This window comes from Agelaius phoeniceus, chromosome 22, assembly GCF_051311805.1.
Source record: "Agelaius phoeniceus isolate bAgePho1 chromosome 22, bAgePho1.hap1, whole genome shotgun sequence".
NCBI lineage: Eukaryota > Metazoa > Chordata > Aves > Passeriformes > Icteridae > Agelaius > Agelaius phoeniceus.
This window is the reverse complement of record NC_135286.1, coordinates 865,006-882,189: the sequence shown is the minus strand read 5'-3', so window position 1 is coordinate 882,189 and position 17,184 is coordinate 865,006. Positions and strand designations below refer to the sequence as shown.

At 56.7% G+C, this 17,184-nt stretch overlaps 1 protein-coding gene across 2 annotated transcripts; it reads left to right on the top strand.

The window, feature by feature from the left end:
- Positions 1–4,947: 4,947 nt before the first annotated feature.
- LDLRAP1 (low density lipoprotein receptor adaptor protein 1) lies at positions 4,948–16,912 on the top strand. 2 transcript variants are annotated; one of them, XM_077189658.1, is made up of 9 exons: positions 4,948–5,079; positions 6,475–6,617; positions 7,967–8,079; positions 9,185–9,299; positions 11,438–11,510; positions 12,119–12,202; positions 13,544–13,671; positions 14,434–14,468; positions 15,172–16,912. In XM_077189658.1, the coding sequence occupies exons 1-9, from the start codon at positions 4,995–4,997 to the stop codon at positions 15,308–15,310; spliced, it is 915 nt and encodes a 304-aa protein (XP_077045773.1). In that variant the 5' UTR covers positions 4,948–4,994; the 3' UTR covers positions 15,311–16,912. The 2 variants fall into 2 exon arrangements, with proteins under 2 accessions (XP_077045773.1, XP_054504310.2); XM_054648335.2 differs by having other exon boundaries at positions 13,541–13,671.
- The last annotated feature ends 272 nt before the right edge of the window (positions 16,913–17,184 follow it).

Here is a 17,184-nt window from a genome sequence, read left to right as displayed (position 1 = left end):
TGATGGAAAAACAGCCCAGGGAGGGAGGGGGGGTGGAACAGACCTGGGGGACCCCAAATCCCTGCCTGGAGGGGACAGGGGGGACGCAGGTGATGCCAGCCCAGGACTGGGATTGGGGAGGGAATGGGAATGGGGATGGGGGATTGGGAATGGGGATGGGAATAGAATTGGGATGGGATTAGGGATGGAGATGAGATGGGGATGGGATTGGAAATGGAATTAGGGATGGGATTGGAGTTTGGGATTGGGGATAGGATTGGGATTTGAGATTGGGGATGGGGATGGGAATGAGGATGGGGATGGGATTGGGATGGGAAGGGGAATGGAATTAGGGATGGGGATGGAGATGGAATTAGGGATGGAATTAGGGATGGGGATGGGAATTGGGATGGGTTTGGCATTTGGGAATGGGGATGAGAATGGGATTGGGGATGGGAATACAGATGGGGATGGGATTGGGGATGGAATTAGGGATGGGAATGAGAATTGGGATGGGATTGGGATTTGGGATTGGGAATGGGGATGGAGATGGAATTGGGGATGGGAATAGAATTAGGAATGGGAATTGGGATGGGATTGGGATTTGGGATTGGGAATGGGGATAGAATTGGGGATGGAATTAGGGATGGGGATGGGAATTGGGATGGGATTGGGAATGGGGATGGGGATGGAATTGGGATGGAATTGGGGATGGAATTAGGGATGGGGATGGGGTTTGGGATGGGATTGGGAATGGGGATGGAATTGGGATGGAATTGGGGATGGAATTAGGGATGGGGATGGGATTTTGGGATGGGATTGGGATTGGGAATGGGGATGGAATTGGGATGGAATTAGGGATGGGGATGGGGATTGGGATTTGGGGATGGGGATGGAATTGGGGATGGAATTAGGGATGGGGATGGGGATTGGGAATGGGGATGGGGATGGAATTGGGATGGAATTGGGGATGGAATTAGGGATGGGGATGGGAATTGGGATGGGATTGGGATTGGGAATGGGGATGGGGATGGAATTGGGGATGGAATTAGGGATGGGGATGGGGTTTGGGGATGTTCCTTCCCCCATGCCCAGGGCAGCCCCTCTGTGCCCTGGGGGTGCCAGCAGGAGAGTTCAACACCCAAGAGGAGCTCAGGAAGCTGCCTCAGAGGATTTGTCTGGAATAAATAAATTTATTTGTCTGGAATAAATTGAGATCCTGGCCGGGACACGGAATGGGAGAGCAGGAAGGCTGGGAATTGGAAATGCTGCTTTAATGAATGCAAAAATGTAAATCAGCAGAGAGCTGCAGTAATAAATTCCTGGAGCTGAGCTCTCCCTGCCCCTTCCAGCCCCTGTGCCAGGCAGGAGCTGACATTTGAACCCTTGCATTTTAATGAATTCTGGGGCCTGCCTTGCCCTGGGAATTGTGGTTTTAGGGATGTGGCCACGCCGGTGAATCCAAAGGGAAAATCAGCTGTGGCCCCAAGCAAAAGGGGAGTCGTGGCACCCAAACCTGGAGAGGGCAACTCCAACATTCCTGACTGGCCTTAAAACCTCCCCTGGGCTTCCAAGGGGAGCTGAGCCCTCGGTGTGCTTGGAAAATGGGCCCTTAAATTGAGTTAGTGATGGAAAAAAGCATTTTAATCAGGAAAATGAAGGTGAAACTGAGCCTTGGTTCTGCTTCTGGGCAAGGTGGGAACTCTGGGGCTCCCCAGCAGAAAAAAACTCACATTTCCCACCATGTTTCTGAGGGAATTTTAAACAATAATGAGCTGAGGTTTGGGGTTGATTTGGGGGTTTTTATTTTGCCATTAAAAAAAAATCTTCTATTTATATGAGTTCAAAAAGGATTTTTGTGGTTTTTACCCCTTCCAGCTGCAACCCCCCTGCCCAGCAGCTGCTGAGGAGCCCAGCCCTGTGTCCCCCTGTCCCCCTGTCCCCCTGTCCCTGTGTCCCCCTGTCCCTGTGTCCCTCTGTCCCTCTGTCCCCGTGTCCCTCTGTCCCCCTGTCCCTGTGTCCCCCTGTCCCTGTGTCCCCCTGTCCCCCTGTCCCTGTGTCCCCCTGTCCCTGTGTCCCTCTGTCCCTCTGTCCCCGTGTCCCTCTGGTGTCCCTCTGGTGTCCCTCTGTCCCCAGGCCAGCAGGAGCAGATTCCACCTCGGGAGCAGATTCCAGTTTTTCTATGAAAAGCTCCAAACCCCAGAGTCAGCTCCTCCCCCGGATCCAGAGATTAAAAAATAAATAAATAAATTTAAAAGTCCCATTTCTCCGCTGGCCGTGTGCATTTTTGAACTCGTGCTTTTCATATTTCCAACCACAAAAATCCCCAAACCTCGCGTTTCAATGGGGATTTGTGAGTTGGAAACATCACTGGGGGCTGAGAGACTCCAGAGCTGCTGAGCCCAGGCTGGAAGCACATCCAGGGCTGAAATGGGACCTGGGCTCAGAGTGGCACCTTTATTTCTTTTATTTCCTTTATTTCCTTTATTTTCTTTATTTTCACTTGGCTGGCACTGCAGGAATCCCAGCTGGGGCTGGAGACACTCAGGTCTCACAGACACATTTTAGGAAAAATATTTTTTTTAGGATTTTTTCCTCCTGAGAAGCTGAGAGGCCTCGGGAACAAAATGTACCCAATGGTTATCTGCTGCTGTGGAATGCAACAGATGCATCTGGGATTGGGCTCATGTGGTTGTTTCTAATTAATGGCCAATCACAGTCAGCTGGCTCAGACTGTCTGGTCACTCACAAGATTCTATTCTCATTCTTTTCCATTCCTTCCAAGTCTTATGATGAAATCCTTTCTTCTATTCTTCAGTATAGTTTTAATACAGCATTTTCTTTTAATATAATATAGGTCATAAAACAATAAATCAGCCTTCTGAGACATGGAGCCAACATTCTCATCTCTTCCCTCGTCCTGGGACCCTCAAACGCCACCACACTCAGGGATGTCCCAGCACACAGAACTCCCACAAATCCCAGGGGATGATCAGGATTAACCAGGTTGCACTGAGATGTTTACAATTATTATTAGCTCCCAAATCTGCCCTGGCAGAGCAGCCCGGGCGCTGCCCATCTGCTGCTTCACAGCTGCTTTTGCTCCTGCCTGCACCTCAGGCTCCGTGTTCTGGCACAGCCTGGCTGGGAGTGACACCAGCAGCAGCAAATCTGCCCCTGGGGATGCAGGGCTGGGGGAGAGAATGGGAAAAAGGGACAAAAACTCAGCTTGAAGGGAGGGAAATCCCATCACAGCTGCGGGAGGGCGGCACTGCTGGGTGCCCCCAGGGTTTTCTGGCTGGCATCGAGGGGTGGGGGCACCTCAGGGCACCTCAGGGGCAAGGGGAGCTCCCCTGGCACCCCCAAAAATCCCCTGTGCCCCAGCCTGGCAGGGAAACCTGCCCAGGGCTGCCCCAGCAGCACAGGAGGGCACAGGAAGGGTGGGGAAAGTGGAGAGCGAAACCTTTTCCTCAGGAAATCCACAAAAACCAAGAGATGGGGCTTGCAGGGTCTCCCCAGGAAAACTCAGCTCTTCATTTTTAATATTTTAACATTTCCCTGCCTGCTGGTGCTCCCCAGGCTCCTGCCCTGGCTGTGAGCAGAGTGTGACAAGGCTGAAATAAATCAGGATTTGTGCAGAGCTTGGACAGGAGCTGTGACAGGAGATGTCCTGAGCCCTCCAGCACGGGGGTTTCTCCCCCCATTTTCCAGGATGCATTAAAAGTGGGGGTGCTCCAGTGATTTCCTCTCCCAGCTGATGTTTTACCCTGCTGTATTTTTATCTTTGCTGCATTATATAACGAGATGTGCTGGTGTCAGTCTGGGAGCTCCAGCACTGTCGGTAAAACTAATCCAGTTTAACACAGGCCTGGATTCCTCGTCACAAAGAGCAGAATTAACCCGAATAAGTGACTGAACCCCTGGTCCCTCTCTTCTGACCCCGGGAGAGGAAATCCCAGCCAGCACAGAACCGTTCCAGCCAAGTTTCCCTCAGCTGCCAGGGCAGTTTGAGCCCGTGCTGGGAGGAGCTGCAGGAGGAACGAGCCCCTCTCAGGGCTCAGCTCCCCTTTCCCAAGCTGCTCCTGTTTCCTCTGGGCTTTCACCTCCTCTTTTTTATCCTTTCATTTCGGAAAGCCTGCGAGGGCTTTGATCTCCCATTCCATGGCGTGCTCAGCAGTTGGTGACACGTTGGTGACGCCAGGGTGGCTGCTCAGGCAGGACATCCCGATATCCCACCCCAGCCCGGGCCACCAAACCCCTCCTGGGGCCAACACAACTTTGTTGGGGTCATGGAGCGAGCAGAGGGGGGTCCTGGCCCTGAATTTGAGTGGGGAAGGGGGGGATCCCTGCGGAGCTGCACCCACAGCTGTGTGGAGGAGGGATTTGGGGCGAGATCCGTGCGGAGAAGCAACTCCTGATTTTGGGGGGCACCCACAGGCCCTGGGAGTGGCCGGGTCACGGTGTCCCCACAGGGCTGTCAGACCTGGGGACCCCGAGGAGCTTTAGGGACCCCGAGGAGCTTTAGGGACCCTCCACAGCTTTAGGGACCCCGAGGAGCTTTAGGGTTCCTGAAGAGCTCTGGGGACCTCGCACAGTTTTTGGGACCCCGCAGAACTTTTGGGTCTCTGTGGAGTTTTGGGGACCCCGCAGTGCTTTAGGGACCCTGCACGGCTTTAGGGACCCCGAGGAGCTTTGGGTCCCCGCGGAGTTTTTAGGACCCTGCACAACTTTAGGGACTCGGCACAGTTTTTGGGACCCTGCACAGTTTTTTGGGACCTCGCAGAACTTTTGGGTCCCCGCGGAGTTTTTGGGACCTTACACAACTTTAGGAACCCCGCACAGTTTTTAGGACCCCGCAGAGTTTTTGGGGTCCCGCAGCGCTCCGGGTCCCGGGGCGGGGGTGGGCGTGGCACAGGGCGTGGTGCGCTGACGTCAGCGCTCATTTGCATAGCCCCGCCCCCGGACGCGGTCAGCGCTGGCGCCGCAGGAAAAGTTTGCGGCGGGGCCGGGCCGGGATGGACGCGCTCAAGTCCGCGGGCCGGGCCCTGCTGAGGAGCCCCAGCGTGCACAAACCGTCCTGGGCCGGCGGGCGGCACAAGAGTGAGAGCCGAGCCCCGCTCCCTGCCCCGGGCCCCGATCCCTGCCTCGGGCCCCGCTCCCCGCATCCCGCCCGGCTCCCGCTCCCTGCCCCGCACCCTGCCCCGGGCCCCGCTCTCCTGTCCCGGGCCCCGCATCCCGCGCTCCGCTCCGGGTCCCGCTCCCTGCCCCGAGCCCTGCTCCGGGTCCCGCATCCCGCACCCCGCTCCTGCCCCGGGCCCCGCTCCCTGCCCCGCATCTCGCCCGGGCCCCGCATCCCGCACCCCGCTCCGGGCCCCGCTCCCTGCCCCGGGTCCCGCTCCCTGCCCCGGGTCCCGGCCGGGCCCCGCTCCGCTGCTCCGGTCCTTGCCCCTTCCCCTCTCTCCGCTCTGTCCCCGTCCCCTCTCTTCCCCCAGCCCCCTGCTCTCTCTCTGCCTCCTCTTTCGCTTTCTCGTCGCTCTTTTCTCACTTTCAGCCCCACTTTCCGCCGCGCTGTTCGCTCCGCCCCGCGCTCCTTGCGCCCCTTCCCCGGCGGCGGCGGCGGGGCTGGCTGGGGGTGCGCGTGTCCCCCTGTCCCCGTGTCCCCCTATCCCCGTGTCCCCTGTCCCCGTGTCCCCCTGTCCCCGTGTCCCCCTGTCCCTGTGTCTCCATGTCCCTGTATCCCCGTGTCCCCCAGCGCGGGCCAAGGGCCGGAGCCCGCCGGGCGCGCTGTGACCTCGTCCCGCTCACCGATCGATGGCCCCGTGGCGAGCGGGCCCTGCCGGGGGGGGCACCGGGCCCGGAGGGGCCACCCCGCACCCCCCGGCCGCACCGAACCCGCGGCTGTCGCTGATCCCGTGGGACCGACCCGGCCCGGGTTACAGCGGGAGCGGGGGAACACGAACGGGCTGGCCTGGGGACACCGTGGGGGCAAAGCCCTCGAGCTGCCCGTCCCAGCTGGCTCCGGGGTGGAATTTCAGGTTTAGGAACCCCCACCTGATTTTCACCTTGGCCCCACACCTGTCCCTGTATTTCGAACCCTCCTTTCCCCCCCAGCACTTTGGGGAACCGTTCAGTGCTGGTTTCCAAGGGGAGAGCAGAGCCCTCTGCTCCTGGGGGGCTCCTCAGGCCTGGGGGGGATCGTTCCCCTCACCTGGCTCCCAGCAGCTGCCCGGGATTAGCAGCAAATCCCATTTTAGCCTCCTTGTGCAGGTGAAGCTTTGCAGGGTCAGGGCACGAAGTGGCTCCCAGGTAAACTGGGGGCTCCTGAAGGGTTTGGTGTGGAAAACATTTTGGGGTTTGTTGTGGCTCGTGGGGAAACGTTTTGGGGTTTGTTTTGGTGCCTTGGAGAGCTGCAGGGGAGGCTCCCAGGTGAGCACCTGGTGGCTGAAGTGCTGCTCCTGTGAGTTTGTGACTCCAGAGCCTCCCGTGTGTCCCCAGAGCTGCCTGAGAACTGGACAGACACGAGGGAGACGCTGCTGGAGGGGATGCTCTTCAGCCTCAAGTACCTGGGCATGACCCTGGTGGAGCAGCCCAAGGGAGAGGAGCTCTCTGCAGCCGCTGTCAAAAGGATCGTGGCCACCGTGAGTGTCCCCAGGTGTCCCCAAGGGTCACCAGGTGGCCCTGCTGGCCCTTGGGGGGGGTCCCACAGGGAGGAGTTTCAGAGCTGCAGCTGGGGGAAATTGGGATTTGCAGCTCCATGGGGCTGGGATTGCAACTCCAGGGGGGTCAGGATTTCAACTCCAGGGAAATTGGGATTGCAGCTCATGGGAAATTGGGATTTGCAGCTCCAGGAGGATTGGGATTTGCTGCTCATGGGGTCAGAATTGCAGCTCCAGGGAAGTTGGGATTTGCAGCTCCAGGGAAATTGGGATTTGCAGCTCGTGGGGCTGGGGTTGCAGCTGCAGCCCCTCCAGGGGTGTGGGGGGCACTGCAGACAGTTCCAGGCTCTGGGAGCCCCTGGGACCAGCCCAGGCTGTGGGATGGGGCTCTCTGGGCCAGGCTGGAGCGTGCTGAGCTCTGGCTGCTGTGATAAGCTGGGCTGTGTGAGGAGGCTCTGACCTGCTGCAGGCAGCCTGCCCCGGGGCTGGGGCAGGGTTTGGAGTGTGGCCAGGGCTGCTCTGGGCTTTCCTTCCAGGATTTGGAGGGCAGAGAGGGGAAGGGAGCAGGACAGGTCCCAGCCAACACAGCCTCTGTCCCACGGGGACCTCAGAGGGGTGGAATTCCTGAATCCCCCAATTCCCAGCCCTCTCCAGCTCGGAGCCTCCCAGCTCACCAGGCTCTGGGTGAAATTAAGGCTTCTTTAAACCCCTATAAAAGTGACTGAGGCAGAGCCATAAAGCTCAGTGGGGTGGGCAGTGCTGGATCCTCTCCTGAGCTGGACCAGGGCAGGAGGGAATTGCAGAGCCCTTCACTGATGGATGGGGGGAGAGGAGCCCTTAAATAAAGGCCAGGGCTGGGGCAGGACTGCTCTGGGCAGGGCTTTGAGGCACCCAAGGGACTCAGAATCCCCCAGGGAATGGGGCTGAGGATTCCAGCCTGGCTCCAGCTGGGTGTGAGCTGCAGGCTGAGAGCACCAGGCCAGTAAAGGAGGGAAAGTGGCTGCCAAAGTCTGGTTGGAAGCTGATGTCGTGTCCATTTGCCACTGGAGCGGGGTTTGGCAGCACCCGGGAGCCCAGGCGTGCCAGGCCTGTCCTGCTGCCAGCTCCTGTGGCCGTGCTGGTGGCCCTGGGGACATGTAACATGTTAATAATGGCTGGCAGTGCCTGTGCTGCCTGGTGAGGTGTGTTCCTGTGTTCCTGCCCGCTGACAGGGAAGGGAAGGGAAGGGTTGAGCACACTGTGAGAGCAGAGTGCATCCCCAGCTGCTCCCACACCTTTGGAGGTGCCGGGGTTCAAGCCTGGGCCTTCCCCTCCCTCTGTCCCTCCCCAAGGCCAAGGCAAGCGGGAAGAAGCTGCAGAAGGTGACCCTGAAGGTGTCACCGCGGGGGATTGTGCTCAGGGACAGCAGGACCAGCGAGCTCATCGAGAACATCTCCATTTACAGGTGGGTGCAGGGGCTCTGCTGGGCCCCAGGGCTGCTGCTCAGCACCCCTGCCTGGGGCACAGCTGTGGGGAGGCTCAGGGAGGAGCTGAGCCTTCCTCCCACATCCCCTGAGCTCGGGGAGCATCCTGAGCACCTGCAAACCCCAGCCTGGGATGATCTGGGCACCCTGCATCACCTCCTGCCCCTGCCTCAGGGTGAAACCCCAGGCTGAGCTCAGCTCCTTTCTCCTTCCTCACCCTCCAGGGAAAACCTTCTGAGGCAGAGCACTGTGAGGAGCTGCTCTGCTGGAAGCTTCCCCTTCTCTAGCCTGTCCTGTCCCACAGTGTGGAAAAGACATTTCCTCTTCTCTTCTTTTCTGTCTTTCCTCCCTCCTGTTCCCTTCTCTTTCCTCCCTCCTGTTCCCTTCTCTTTTCTCCCTCCTGTTCCCTTCTCTTTTCTCCCTCCTGTTCCCTTCTCTTTTCTCCCTCCTGTTCCCTTCTCTTTTCTCCCTCCTGTTCCCTTCTCTTTTCTCCCTCCTGTTCCCTTCTCTTTCCTCCCTCCTGTTCCCTTCTCTTTCCTCCCTCCTGTTCCCTTCTCTTTCCTCCCTCCTGTTCCCTTCTCTTTCCTCCCTCCTGTTCCCTTCTCTTTCCTCCCTCCTGTTCCCTTCTCTTTCCTCCCTCCTGTTCCCTTCTCTTTCCTCCCTTCTGTTCCCTTCTCTTTCCTCCCTTCTGTTCCCTTCTCTTTCCTCCCTTCTGTTCCCTTCTCTTTCCTCCCTTCTGTTCCCTTCTCTTTCCTCCCTTCTGTTCCCTTCTCTTTCCTCCCTTCTGTTCCCTTCTCTTTCCTCCCTTCTGTTCCCTTCTCTTTCCTCCCTTCTGTTCCCTTCTCTTTCCTCCCTTCTGTTCCCTTCTCTTTCCTCCCTTCTGTTCCCTTCTCTTTCCTCCCTTCTGTTCCCTTCTCTTTCCTCCCTTCTCTTCTCCGCCCTCTCCCTGTGGAGCCCATGGGTCTCACCCACGCCCCCACCCTGGCTTCTCCCCCTGCCCACCCCGTGCTGGGCAGCTCCTGTGGCAGCCCCAGGGGGTTCTGGAGGCTGCCCCAGCGCCCACCCCGGGCTGTTGGTGTGTTCCAGGATCTCGTACTGCACAGCAGACAAGGCCCATGACAAAGTGTTTGCCTACATCGCCCAGAGCCAGCAGAGCGAGAGCCTGGAGTGCCACGCCTTCCTGTGCCCCAAGAGGAAGATGGTCAGTGAGGGCAGGGACAGCAGCAGGAGGAGGAGGGCTGGGAGGAAGGCTCAGCACTGCCCAGAGCTGATCCCAGCTGGGACGGGCTGGGGCTGTGAGGAGCTGAGCCTGCCCTGAGGGCGCCTCCCGGTGCTGCTGCAGCCCCTGAGGCCCTGGGCAGGGGCATTGGGGCAGGGGGAGCCCAGGGGACCCTGCTGGGGCTCCCTGCACACATTCAGGGACATCTTTGCAGCTGGGGCCGTGTCCATGGGGTCTGAGGATGAGGGAAGAGAGGAGGATCTGACTCCATGGTTCAGAAGGCTGATTTATTATTTTATCATATATATTACATTAAAACTATACTAAAAGAATAGAAGGAAGGATTTCATCAGAAGGCTGGCTAAGAATAGCAAAAGAAATAATGATAACAAAGGTTTGTGACTGACTGAGACAGTCTGGACATCTGGGCTGTGATTGGCCATTGATTAGAAACAACCACATGAGCCCAATCCCAGATGCACCTGTTGCATCCCACAGCAGCAGATAACCATTGGTTACATTTTGTTCCTGAGGCCTCTCAGCTTCTCAGGAGGAGCAATCCACAGGAAAGGGTTTTCCATAAATGTGTCTGTGACATCAGGAGAGCCTGACCTGGGCTGGGGAGGGGCTCAGAGCACAGGCCTGGCTCTGGGATGGGCTCAGAGCCCTCCTGGACCTTTCCCTGCTGTTTCAGTGCTCCAGGAGGGGAAGGGACCCGGTGACCCGAGGGAGGAGAGGGGCAAGGGGAGCCCTGGGGTGTCTGGTGGAGCCCTGAGCCCCCTCCCCTAAACCCGAGGGCCTTTAGGGCAGGGCAAGGGCAGCTCAGACCCCTCTGCCCCCAGCCATCCCTCCCTGGTGCCTCTGCATGGGGACAGGGTGTCCCAGATCCCCCCTGGTGCCATTCCCAGCCATTCCTGGCCATCCTCAGCAGCCTCCCTGCTGTGCCTGGAGCTCTGTTCACATTCCCTGCCTCTCCCAGCTCCTTTCTTTCCCCTGGGGGCAATAATGGCAGCTACAAGTTGTCCCTCCTGCACTCCCATCCTGGCACGGCCAAGATAAGCCTTGCTCTGCAAATTAAAATTTAAATCTTCCTGCTGCTAAAAGAATTATCTCAGTGCTGCATCAGCTCAGTGCATCCCCCTCCAAATAAAGTTGTCCAGAGCCTTTTTTGGCGAAAAAAACTGGGAATAATTTCCTTTTTCCTGCTCTGTAAGGTGCAGGAACATCCTGCTGCTGAGGTGATCCCTGCTCCCAGCCTGGAGCCAGGGCAGGGGCTCTGGCTGCACCACAGCCCCCAGGCACAGCCATGTAATTAGCCCATATTTTTAGTTCCTGGGTAATTCTCAACAGTAGCTGGGCCTATTAAACTTGATTCAGATGTGACAGCTTAAATTGTAAACAGCTGTGAGGAGTTTCATACTTAATTACCATATTTAAGGGTTTTTTTTTTGCCATAAAGCATTTGCACTCCCATCAAGGATGTAAATAACTCCAACGTCCCAATGAGCCCTCCTTAACTGGCACTGCTGCCTCTGGGGGTCCCCCTGTCCCCCCTGCCCGGTTTTGGGGGTCCCCCTGTCCCCCCTGCCTGGTTTTGGGGGTGCTGTGCCCTGTTTGTGTCCCCCCCATGTCCCTGGGGGCTGCCAGTGGTTTCAATGATTTCAGAGAGCTCAGGGATTGATCTCAGTGATGTCATTGATTTCAGTAATTTCAGTGATCTCAGTTATTTCAGTGATTGATTTCAGAGATCTCAGGGATTGATCTCAGTGATGTAATTGATTTCAGTAATTTCATTTATTTCAGGGGTATCAGTGATTGATCTCAGGGGTCTCAGTGGTTTCAGTGATTTCAGAGGTTTCAGTGATTGATCTCAGTAATTTCATTGATCTCATTGATTTCGGTAATTTCCAAGATCTCAATAATTTCAGTGATTGATCTCAGTGATGCCATTGATCTCAGTAATTTCATTTATTTCGGGGGTATCAGTGATTGATCTCATTGATTTCAGTAATTTCAGAGGTTTCAGTGTTTGATCTCAGTGATGCCATTGATCTCAGTAATTGCAGTGATTGATCTCAGTGCTCTCAGAGGTCTCAGCCTGTCCTGCTGTCTGTCCCCAGGCCCAGGCTGTCACCCTGACCGTGGCCCAGGCTTTCAGGCTGGCCTTTGAGTTCTGGCAGGCAGCAAAGGAAGGTGAGTTGGAGTTTGTGTCCCTGCCCTGCTCAGCCCAGGCTGTTCCCTCCCCTGCCTCCCACATTTCCAGCTTTCCTTGCTGTAAACCCAGGCAGGTCTGGGCTGTGCTCCTGGGTGGAACTTGCAGGCAACCCCAGCAAGGGAAGAGATGAGAATTTGACTCCATGTTTCAGAAGGCTGATTTATCATTTTGTGATATATATTATATTAAAAGAAAATGCTGTGTTAAAACTATGCTAAAGAAAGAGAAAGGAGACATCAGAAGGCTGGAAAAGAATGATGATAAAATGCCATGACAGACACCCAGCTGTCTGGGGTTGGCCATTAATTAAGAGCAATTCCCATGCTGGGTGAACAGTTCTCCAGATCACATTCCAGAGGAGCAAAACGTGGAGCAGCTGAGGCTTCCCAGGAGAAGAAATCCTGGCAGGAATGTGAAAATATCCCAGTGCCACTCCTGCCCTGCAGGGCCTGGGTGCCTCAGAGCCCCTGGGGTTGGTGCTGTCCCCTTCCCTGGGCTGGCAGGAGCAGCAGGGTGGCCCTGGCCCCGCTGTCCCCCCTGTCCCTGCTCCCTGCAGGCAGTGATGGCCTCTCCTCCTGTTGTGCAGAGAAGGAGAAGAGGGAAAGGTCCATCCTGGCAGCAGAAGGGACGAGCAGCCCCGGCTCAGGAGCTCCTGCCCACCCTGGCACAGGTGAGTGAGGCACAGAGCAGAGCCTGGGCTGGGGAATGTCCCTGAGGGGTGGGGAATTGTCCCTGAACAGGGAATGGGATTGTCCCCGAGGGATGAGGACTGTCCCTGAACAGAGCAGGGATGTCCCTGATGGGTGGGGGGTGTCCCTGAACAGCACAGGGGTGTCCCTGAGGAGGGGGGATTGTCACTGGACAGAGAATGGGATTGTCCCTGAGGGATGGGGACTGTCCCTGAGCAGGGAATGGGATTGTCCCTGAGGGATGGGGACTGTCCCTGAGCAGCACAGGGGTGTCCCTGAGGGATGGGGATGTCCCCCTCCCAGTGCAGTGCAGGGCAGGCAGAAGTGGGACAGGAGGCTCATCCCTCCCCATGCTGGCCATGAGATAAGAGGATTTGGCACAGTGGAAAAAACAGCCTTAAACTGGGCTGGGCTTAAACTCCCTGCCAGGCTGGCACCTCCTGCCCGTGCCTGGGAGGGCTGCAGGTTTCAGGGATTGATCTCAGGAATTTCATTTATTTCAGGGGTTTCAGTGGTTGCAGGAATTCCAGGGCTGCAGAATCTCCTCTGCCAAGGGTGGCACCTGGGGCTGCCAGGGCTGTGGGGATGAGCTCAGCACCTCCCTGGGTGCTCCTGCCCCAGCCCAGGGCAGGCTCTGAGCTGCACCCAGGGCAGGGCTCAGCCCATAAAACCCTGGTGCAGCTCTGTGGGATGGTCTGGGCTGAGCTGAGGATGCTGCTCTGGCCTGGGGCTCACCCTGAGCATCACTGGGCACCCAGGAGCCTTCCCAAAGCTCCTCAGGAGCTGAACCACAGCCCCAGTGTGACCGTGTTCACAGGGGTCTGAGGATGAGGGAAGAGAAGAGGATCTGACTCCATGTTTCAGAAGGCTGATTTATTATTTTATGATATATATTATATTAAAACTATACTGAAAGAATAGAAGAAAGGATTTCATCAGAAGGCTGGCTAAGAATAGAATAGGAAAGAATGAATAACAAAAGCTTGTGGCTCAGAGAGTCCGAGCCAGCTGGGCTGTGATTGGCCATTAATTAGAAACAACCACACGAGCCCAATCCCAGATGCACCTCTTGCATTCCACAGCAGCAGATAACCATTGGGTACATTTTGTTCCTGAGGCCTCTCAGGAGGAGCAATCCTGAGGAAAGGGTTTTCCATAAACGATGCCTGTGACCCCGGTGGGGTGGGTGCAGCCCCTCAGAGCTCAGACCTGGGTCCATCCTGCCGGGGTTTGGTGCAGGGAGGTGACTCCTGCAGGGGGTTTGGCTGTGCCTCTGTTGCTCTGCTCCTCTCCCCTCATTCCCCCTGCTCTGCCCTCAGCAGCAGCCCTGGGGAACCTGCTGGACCTGGAGGAGCCGGGCAGGTCCCCCCTGGGCAGCGGCACCGAGCCCTCAGCGCTGGACAACAGCAGCTTTGGGCCCAGCCCCTCGGTCAACAACAACCTGGAGTGGGTAAGGGACAGCCAGGGGGCCCCAGGGCCAAACTGGGCCAAACTGGGAGCTCTGGGGGGCCTGGGCTGCTCCGGGAGGGGCCACAGCTCAGAGCGTCGGGTCCCTCCTGGCAGCAGGACCTGCAGGGCTGGGAGGGTCAGGGGAGGGATTTGGGGGTGATCTGGGGGTGATTTCCATCCCTGCTGCTCTCCTGGGTGGAGCTGGGGCAGGCTCAGCCCCTTTGGGGGTGATTTGGGGGTGATTTCCATCCCTGCTGCTCTCCTGGATGGAGCTGGGGCAGGATCAGCCCCTTTGGGGGTGATTTGGGGGTGATTTCCATCCCTGCTGCTCTCCTGGATGGAGCTGGGGCGGGCTCAGCCCCTTTGGGGGTGATTTGGGGGCGATTTCCATCCCTGCTGCTGTCCTGGATGGAGCTGGGGCAGGATCAGCCCCTTTGGGGGTGATTTGGGGGTGATTTCCATCCCTGCTGCTGTTCTGGGTGGAGCTGGGGCGGGCTCAGCCCCTTTGGGGGTGATTTCCATCCCTGCTGCTCTCCTGGATGGAGCTGGGGCAGGATCAGCCCCTTTGGGGTGCAGGAAGGGCCAAAGCCCGGGGTTCCCCTTTGCCCTGCAGAGGAGGCAGATTGCAGAGGAGGTGGCTGAGGCACTCAGGATCCAACAGGCAGAGATATTTCTTTGTCTGAGTGCAGAGCCAGGTCTCTAAATGCACTTCTGTGCAGTTCTCTTAGCAACTACTTGTCTCTCTTTTGATCCCTTCACAAAGGAGATGGATGATGGCCTGGACGAGGCGTTCTCAAGGTAATTCTCAAACTCTCATCCCTCCCTCGAGGTAAATCTCAAACTCTCAGCCCTCCCTGGAGTTCAGCAGGGGAGCAGCCCCAGGGCCATGGCTGTTGGTTAATAATGGCTGTTGGTTAATAATGGCTGTTGGTTAATAATGGCTGTTTGTTAATAATGTTAACGATGCTCCTGAATCTCACCAGGCTCTGATCTGACCTGCCCCCGGTGCCTCAGCTGGTGATTGAAGGGGAGGCTTTAGGGCTGCATGAGAGGCCAAATATTTTGACAGCCTTTTCAGGATGGAGGGAGTGAGGCTGTGTGTGATGGGGAATTTCATTCCCCAAGCAGTTCCTGGGTCTGCTCCCCCTTGCTGAGGCTTTTCCAGGCTGTATTTATTTTACTCTCTGCATTACTCTGTGTTTATTTTACTCTGTGCTTTCCTCTGTTTTTCTCTGTGCATTATTCTCTGTATTACTCTGTATTTATTTTCCTCTGTGCATTATTCTCTGTATTACTCTATATTTATTTTGCTCTGTGCATTACTCTCTGTATCACTCTGTATTTATTTTCCTCTCTGTATTACTCTGTATTTATTTTCCTCTGTGCATCACTCTGTATTTATTTTCCTCTGCACATCACTCTGTGTTTCTTTTGCTCTGTGCATCTCTCTGTGTGTACTTTTCTCAGTGTTTCTCTGTTTCCCTGTGTGTCTGTGCCCCAGGCTGGCGCAGTCCAGGACCAATCCCCAGGAGCTGGACACGGGGCTGTCGGCTCAGGAGGCTGCAGAGGCTCTGTCCCCCCTGCACTGGAGCCAGCTGGAGCCCAGCCCAGCTGAGCAGGACGATCTCTTCATGTTCTGAGGGCACAGAAACCCTCTCTGAGCCCCTCCTGGGTCCCGCTGTGGGCAGGGAACCCTCCCAGGGTGCCGCAGCCCAGCTCAGACCAAAGCTTCAGAAGCCTGACGTGGATTTTTGTACCTTGCTTTTTTACCCAAACCACAGGATGCTCTTGGACAGATTTATTCACAGTTTACAAACGCTCCTGGGAGGTGTGGAGAGCATCTGCAGGGGCTGCTCCTCCTGCAGGCAGCACCACAGCCCCTCTGTGGGCGCAGACACAGCTCTGGGTGTCACTGATCCAGCCTGGGACAGCACAGCACTGCCTGGCCAGGGAGGATTTGCAGCAGCTGCTGACAGCGTGGAGCCACAGAGGGAGCAGAGCTGCTGCTTTGTGCCAGTGTCTGGGCATCGCCCCAGCGGGTCCCAGCTCCTTTTTAACCCAAAGACTTTTGTAACTCAAAGAAGTTTTGCACTTTAACGCTTGGACTGAAAGCAGTGCTGCGGATTGCCAGGGTGAGCAGTGCCTGGAGCTCTCCTCAGAAGCTTTTCACCCAAAAAGAGCCACCCTGGCAGCGCTGCAGCTCTGCTCTAGGCTGACCCTCATCACCTCTGGTGGGACTCCAGGTCCCAAAGTTGGCTTTAAAAGCAAAACCAGCAGGGAGGAAAGGTTTGTTCTGCTGAATTCTGCTGGGAAGGGCAGCTCGGGAGGAGCAGCAGGAGCTCAGATCCACGTTCCTGCAGGTTTGCCTGGCCAGGACTGGCTCCTGCCCCACAGCCCAGTGGATGGGATGGGGCCAGGCAGCAGCAATACCTGGTGCCCAGTGGTGCTCCCACCCCTCTCCCTGACAGCTCCCAGGGGGCTCAGGAAGCTCCATCTACCCCTGGGACTGAAATCAGCCATGGAGGTACAACTTGTGCTCACTAAAGATTGGGTTTAACCATCCTCAGTAGCCTCACTGACACCTCACAGTGTTTGTGGCCTTATGTGAAGTGTACTAATCTGTTTTATAGATTTGTAACTTGGGTTTGAAGCACTAATTCATTGCCCAGATAGCTCCTTAGAACTCCCTCAGAACTGCTCACAGAAAGGAAGCAAAACCCTCTCAGTCAGCTGGAAGAGTTCATCAGGAAGCAGCTGAGTGACTCTGCCTTAGATTGGAGATGTTTTTCCCCCCAGGTGTGAGCGTGAGAAGGTGTTGGGGGTCTCTCTGATGGAACCTGTGCTCTGTGGGTTGTTCAGGGTGCAGTTCCATGTCCTGGCAGGGCTGTGCCCTGGCCCCAGGGAGAGCTGCTCTCCCCAGGAACCTGGGATGGAGGGTGAGGAGCTCATCCTGCTCTCCTGGGATGTGTGAGGAACTCATCCTGCTCTCCTGGCATGTGTGAGGAGCACACCCTGCTCTCCCAGGAGCCTGGGATGTGTGAGGAACTCATCCTGCTCTCCCAGGAACCCAGGATGGAGGGTGAGGATTGCCCTGTCCTTTCCCAGAGCAGCAGATCCTGACGTTCACAACACTATCTATGTGTGTCCAGAGTGTTTTGTTTGTTTTGTTTGTTTTTTAAGAAAACCTGATGCTGTAAAGAATATTCTGCACTGAGGGGAATAAAAACTGCCATTTTTTGGAGGCTCTGTGCTGGGTGCCTTTATTTATCTCCCCTGTGGTTCCTGTGGCAGCTTTTGTGTCTCTGGGTTCTGCCTGGCCCTGGTGCGTGGCAGGACGGGATCAGAAAGGTCCTGGGGTGATTCCAGGTCCTGGGGTGATTCCAGGGGGGCTCAGCTGGACTCTGCTCCCAGGGGCTGGAGGTGACACACGGGGACACAGAGGTGGCACAGAGGGACACAGGGCCTGTCCCTGTGTGGCTGCTTTGGCCTCCAGGTGAGGCTGTGAGGAAGGGAG

Coding starts and splice junctions, on each gene's coding strand:
- LDLRAP1 (XM_054648335.2), top strand. CDS start 4,995: ATGGACGCGCTCAAGTCCGCGGGCCGGGCCCTGCTGAGGAGCCCCAGC. Junction 5,080..6,474: donor GGCCGGCGGGCGGCACAAGA/GTGAGAGCCGAG, acceptor GTGTGTCCCCAG/AGCTGCCTGAGAACTGGACA. Junction 6,618..7,966: donor TCAAAAGGATCGTGGCCACC/GTGAGTGTCCCC, acceptor TCCCTCCCCAAG/GCCAAGGCAAGCGGGAAGAA.